This window comes from Malurus melanocephalus, unplaced genomic scaffold (genome assembly GCF_030028575.1).
Source record: "Malurus melanocephalus ecotype Western Australia unplaced genomic scaffold, MMel_1.1 scaffold_230, whole genome shotgun sequence".
NCBI classification, from domain to species: domain Eukaryota; kingdom Metazoa; phylum Chordata; class Aves; order Passeriformes; family Maluridae; genus Malurus; species Malurus melanocephalus.
This window is the reverse complement of record NW_026623462.1, coordinates 224,738-230,737: the sequence shown is the minus strand read 5'-3', so window position 1 is coordinate 230,737 and position 6,000 is coordinate 224,738. Positions and strand designations below refer to the sequence as shown.

Sequence of the window (6,000 nt, the reverse complement as noted above, 5' to 3'; positions counted from 1 at the left end):
CTGAAGAAAACGCTGCAACGCTGCACTTGGAGGGACCTCAAGCCAAACAGACCAAGCTGAAATGCTGGCCAGGACGATCTTTAGGAATCTCCAGGGTTTTCTCTCTTCCCCCCTCTTCCCATTACTTTGTTTTCCCTGGCTGCTTCCAACCCCACACAGAGCTGTAGTCTCTGCTCCACTCACCTTCAGACCTTCAGGACCGTTTTCTCCTGGGGGGCCAATGTCACCTGGGAAGCCCTGGAGGAAATGAGGAACAGTCAGGGTGCACAGGTGGAATTCTGAGGCAGTGTCAGCCTCTGTCAGAGGTTCAATAAAGACTGAGGGACAGGGTGTGTTTTGAGCTGGCAGTGTCCACGTGTGGCCACCACAGCTTTGGGAGGGAATGGACACAACGGAGCAGCACTGGGGGTTTATGGAAGAGCAGCTTTTCCCAGCAATTCACTTTAGGTCCATCTTCTTACAATATTTATTGCAGTCAGAGCCTGCCTGTCATCACACAGCTAAAAGTGGCAATTTGGGGTTTAATTAATCTTTGTGAGTCAGGGCASARTCTCYRTGCCCYRWGAAAGGRAGAGGTGGCAGAGGGAAGCAGGTGAGGAGCTGGGAAAGGTGCTGACACCCTCGTGAGCTGCCATCAGCCCAGGAGTGGCTCCTTCCCTCCTACCCATCAATCCCTCCAGAAGGAAACAAAGGAATCCGTGCTCATTTCCAGTGGAAAAWAGAGGAATGATTGCTAAGCAGCAGCACTCAGCTGAGAGCCCTTCCAGACCCTGTGAAACACCAGAACGCTGATGAGGGGAAAACAAATCATCAGTTGTGCTGGAAATGGTTCTCCAGGATSTTACAGACCTTGTCTGGCTGCTTAGAAAGGAGGAAAATGATGGTGTGCTGGGGAAAGCTCACTCTGTGTTTCAGGTATCACTGTGACTGCTTTTTTATAAGGGAAGTAAGAGGAGTTTCTACTTTAAATGGTATTTTGTGGGGGGAAAAATTGAAAAAACTCCTCTATTTTATCTATGGCAAAAAGGTAGGAGGAAAAAACAGGAAAAACCRTGAGATGTAGAACAGATCATGAACCCATCTTGATGCTTCCTCCCCCATCACCACCCATGTGMCATCATATCCCAGCAGAGGAGTGGAGCCCTAGGATGGGAAGATGTGAGGAGGAGTGGTGGGACATACCTCAGGGCCAGGTGGTCCTGGAAACCCAACTGGTCCTTTGTCACCAACTTTTCCCTGCAGAAATCAGAAAAGCATGGGGGAAAGTGAGCTGACTCCTGGCTGTTGGCTTTCCACTTTAGAACAGCACACTTTTGCCAAGCTCTTTCCAAGCTGGGCACGGAACCTTTAGAAAGGGAGGTGAGGAAGCAGAGGGTGCTTGGTTACTTACCAGGGGGCCTGCCTTCCCTCGTGCCCCAGGGACCCCAGGCAAACCCTGGCTGCCCTGAGAGAGACACATTCTTTCAGAACATGATCAGGCATCAAAAAAAAAACCACCAAACAATCCCCAGGCTCCAGCTCTCTGCTGCAGAGCGAGGAGCATCTCCTGAAGACTGAACTCAGCCCTGCACAGAGCTGGGACAGCTGCACTGATGTCAGGGAGATGTTTCTGGAGACAGCTCTGAATTTAGCCCCAAAGAACACASGAGCTGCTGCAGTTGGCTGTGGCTCAGAGCCACACAGGCTCCAGCACAGGGCTATGTGCAGCATTTGTCAGCCACAGCCAGCATCGTATGGAGTCACAGGGGAGAAGTCATTTGATCAGAACTTATACAGAGCATTAAGGGCTTCCCTGGGTCAGGGTTTAAGTTGCTGCACTGAGCAGACAAAATCTCCTGAGTCTGCAGCCACTGGACCACACACATTTGACACATCCCCATCAATCCCATTGCTCCCAGCCTCTGCTAGAAAAAGTGGCTCCTTGCACAGAAAACCCCCGGCAGAACTTTTGCAGTGAGTAACAACAAAATCCATATTCTGATGTGGATTTAGAGAGGCACAGCATAGCCCATATGGGAACTATCCAAGCAGGGGAASCTGACAGCAGGATGAAGCTTATTCCAGCTCCTCATGGATTAAGATGAGTTGGGAAAGCTGGTGGCTACTGCTATGTAAGGGCAAAATAATGATGGAGAAAAGAAAAACWATTACCTTGTCTCCTTGGAAGCCGATATCTCCTGGAACACCTGATCTTCCCTGCTCACCCTGGGTACACACCACCAGAGAGTTAAAATAGGCAACAGCCAAAACACCCAGGTTGATGCTTAGAGGGTTCTTTGTACAGCRAAAGTCTCAGCACCAGCCCCACTCMAACCTGAACTGYTGGCAAGCTGCAGATCACACTGAGTGTAAAAACAACCCTGGACAAAGTGCCTATTTCCCAGCTTGATTCTAAGGTGAGAAAGGAAACAGCAGGAGAGAGAAAACCAGGAATTCCCAAACACTGTGTATGCACAGAGGCTGCAAGGAGAGAGACCACCCTCCTCTGGCTAASAGCGACCATGAAGGTGGTGAAGTGTTAAATTCAGCTGAACACAAGAGTTCAGTTTTCAATGAATGGACCTTTTCTCTCACGAGGCTCTATAGAAAAGAAAACAATCCTCAGGGTTTCTGTGAGCATATCCTAGTGCTGGCATCAAACATCAATCCTCTTCCATAAGAAAACAAGAGCAACTTCTCCCAAGGCTTTAGTACCACCTCACTGCCARCATCCGAGCTGAGATTCCCTGGGARGGRTAGGCTGCTGTTCACTGGGATGGGGAGCCCATCACTGGCAATATTTCCTATCCAAGGCATCTGTCTGTCCCCTCTTTGGACCAGCATCACAGATTCTGACTCGCTGGATGGAACACAAGAGTCCCTGAAGGTTTTCCAAGGAGCAGTGGACTGCTGTGAGCAGCTCTCCTGCTGCCCTTTCCAACCTCATCTATTGAGGGATTCACTGAAACAAAGGCTGAGTCAATGAAGGGGCAGGGAAAGGAAAATTCTACTTGGGAAGTCAAAGGAGGAAGGACTACAATAACTTGGTGCAATGACAAGACCCAACAAAAATAGCTGCTGGAGGAGCTCTGTCCCACAAACTTGGCCTCCCAGCGAGGGAATGAGCCACTCCAGAGCTATAGGTTTAAACACAGTCCACATGGGAGACATATGGAACCCTGCAGCAGAGCCAAAATCCACAGAGAGATGACAGGGAAAGTCCACTTCACTCCAGAAAAACCACCCACTTGTTATCAGAGAGCTGAAATAATTGTAACTACTCCAGTAACATGCAGGGGATAATGAAATTGTGGATGCTTCAGGTCTGAGTTGGTAAAGAGTTTTCAAAGCCAAGTTGTTCGGAAGAAAGATAATTAAGAACTATGCAGATTCAATGATGGAAACATTTCATGGATTCATGCTAAATTTGCTTAAATGTTTTGGTAAATGTTCCCGGAACATTTCACTGAACCATCTTCAAAACAAATCTTTTATATAGCAAAATTAAAATGCTGCTCTTAAAAAAATGTTAAATTGATTTTACTCATTCTGTTTTTAACCTAAAATATTTTAATTTGAGTCAAGTAACCAACATGCTGTTTCATCTAAACTATTTTCCATCTTTTTTTTTTTTTTTTGGCAATGCAAAATGGAAACAATCAGCTCCTTACACAGCTTCAGCTCGGAAGAACCCCAAGTATCAGATACAATAGAAATGGCAAAAGAACTACTGTATAACCCAGCTCATTTACAGATTTTTCTTGTCTTCTCTCAATTTTCTACTTTTTTTTTGTGTAGTCCAAGGCTTAAAACACTGGAATCTACTTAATTCTGGCTCCCAACAGAAGGCAGCACGAAAACAGCTTTTTTGGAACAGACAGGTTGGCTCTGAGGTTTGYCTTTATCATCAATTCTGAGAGTCAAAAAAGCAAGATTCTATTTTTCTTAAGCACTTTTCTACTCAGACAGTACAAGTGGTCATGGAAATACCTTTTTAGAATAAATACTTGGATACTAGGTAATAAATACTAAAATAAAAGAGTTTCCTGAGCACAGCAAAAGGCAGGAACAAACCTTTCTCTTTCACCTTTAGGAAAAGTGGGGCATGACAAGGAAACCAGTTTTCAAACAACTCTGAGAAAGGGGCATTAAAGAGGGYAAGAAGGAAGTGGGGGAAACAAAACACATCTCTTATCCTGAGCTGGACTTTAGACCAGATGTTCACAGGTTATTGTGACAGCACAGCGAAATGTCACTGCATGAACGGTCCATCTCTGGCTGTAAATCTCTGAAAACAGAACTGAGGATGAGGGCATCACCTTTCACTGCCTCAGAWCTGGGACTTGGGGTCTGTGTCCTTAACGTGAGGGAAAAATTACAGAGGAAAGAGGTCAGGCATGTTTGTTATTAAAAACTGCGACGCCGAGATGACGAAATGGGCCTGCGAGGACTTTGTTCGGGGGGCAGGAAAAGGAATGCAGGATCTGAAATTACAAACAGGCTCTGCCCATGGGATGCTGCCTGTGCTTCATGTTTCACCTATAAACAGAAAGGCAGCCTCAGACACCCCGAGGCCCTTTGTAACCCAACACGAGCAGAGAGGGGCTGCAAGGGGAGGGACCAGTGCATGGCTACGAGGGGCTTTTGCTGTCTGTGGGATGCACAGGAGGTCGTTGTGCAAAATCCCATCATTTTGCCTCGACTGGAAGTCTCTTTTCCCAAGACTTCCTGCTTAGCAATGCAAAGGGAGCTAATGCTGCACAGCTCCAGAGGTATTTGCCTGAGCCGTGTCCTCCACAAGTTACAGATGTCCTGATTCATAAAACTCCTTTATGTGAACAAGTAGCTGGGATTTCCTCTGCTTCCTCCACCTTTCCCCTGCACTCATCACCCCACATGGTCCTCTCAAGGCCCCTCTTTATTTCAGGGTTGAACAGTAATTCCACTTCTCCCTGTAGGAGCAGATAAAACCCTCTCTTCCCCCTCTCCTTGCCTCTGTGAAAACACAGGGATGGAAACAGAAGGATGACCTGGACTTGCCTGCCTTGCTGCTGGATAAAAAGATGWGATTTTTGCAGGAGGAGTGAGATGCTGTCCCTTATTCTGGATCACACCTGGCCATGTGATGCAAGGACATTGTCCCAGGTGGATTGAGGTGACAGCTCCAGTGACATTCCTGCTGCWCACACACACCACCAGTCACCCTGTCATTATTCTCAGGTTTTACCAGCACCTGTCTGACTGTTTCTGGGTGAAGGGAGTTTTCCTCAGCTGCAAAAAGACAAACCTGTACAAGGCCACGTGTTTTGGATGTGACCAAGACAGATAGGATTAATAGGAGMTCGCAGACATCCAATTAAATTAAATCTTCATCAGCCCATCCTCAGGAAGGCAGGATGACCTGCAGCCGGGGAGGCAGATAGAGAGGGGAGGAAAAGGTTTTCCTGTGCCTCAGGAGCATGAGATTAGCAGGAAGGATGGATAATGCTGCACTTGGGAGTCTTGTAAGRATAACTCCAGAGAGCCACAAACCATTTGGGTCCTGCGACAGCTGAGGCTGGGGAAATACTGAGGAGAAACAGAGCAGTTTCTGTAAAGTGATGGAGACTGAAATGTCCACGAAGGTTAATTTTGCTAAACAATGATTTAGATGTTGGTAATTCTTCAGATATTTAATTCCAGGGAATGGATGGGAAAGTCTGTGGAGTCTAGGATCTGATGCTTAGCCAAGAAACCAGCAATAATCTCTTAAGCTTGTCCTAAAGAAAAAACTCTTCTCTTGCCCTGCCATTGCTCTCAACACAAGTGAAAAGGCAGCAGAGGGGAGAAATGGRAATTGCAGACACAGGAGCCCTGGCAAAGAGCTGCTATAATATAAGAAAAGCTGAATCAACTGGCTTGACACTACCTCCCCCCTGTGCAGTTTTGGGCTGCTAAATCATTCTCTAAAAGCAAACATCTAAGAAGAGAATAAAACATCCRACAGGAGGAGGAGAATACACTTAATGGTCATTTTCCACT

At 46.7% G+C, this 6,000-nt stretch overlaps 1 protein-coding gene across 1 annotated transcript in view; it reads right to left on the bottom strand.

The window, feature by feature from the left end:
- The window catches only part of LOC130578498 (collagen alpha-1(XXVII) chain-like), a 135,750-nt gene that overhangs the window by 64,850 nt on the left and 64,900 nt on the right, over window positions 1-6,000 (bottom strand). The window contains exons 17-20 of the mRNA XM_057374623.1: window positions 2,152-2,205; window positions 1,391-1,444; window positions 1,183-1,236; window positions 184-237 (exon numbers count right to left, since the gene is read on the bottom strand). Of these exons, the coding sequence (XP_057230606.1) occupies window positions 184-237; window positions 1,183-1,236; window positions 1,391-1,444; window positions 2,152-2,205 (216 nt within the window). The remainder of the gene's footprint in view (window positions 1-183; window positions 238-1,182; window positions 1,237-1,390; window positions 1,445-2,151; window positions 2,206-6,000) is intronic.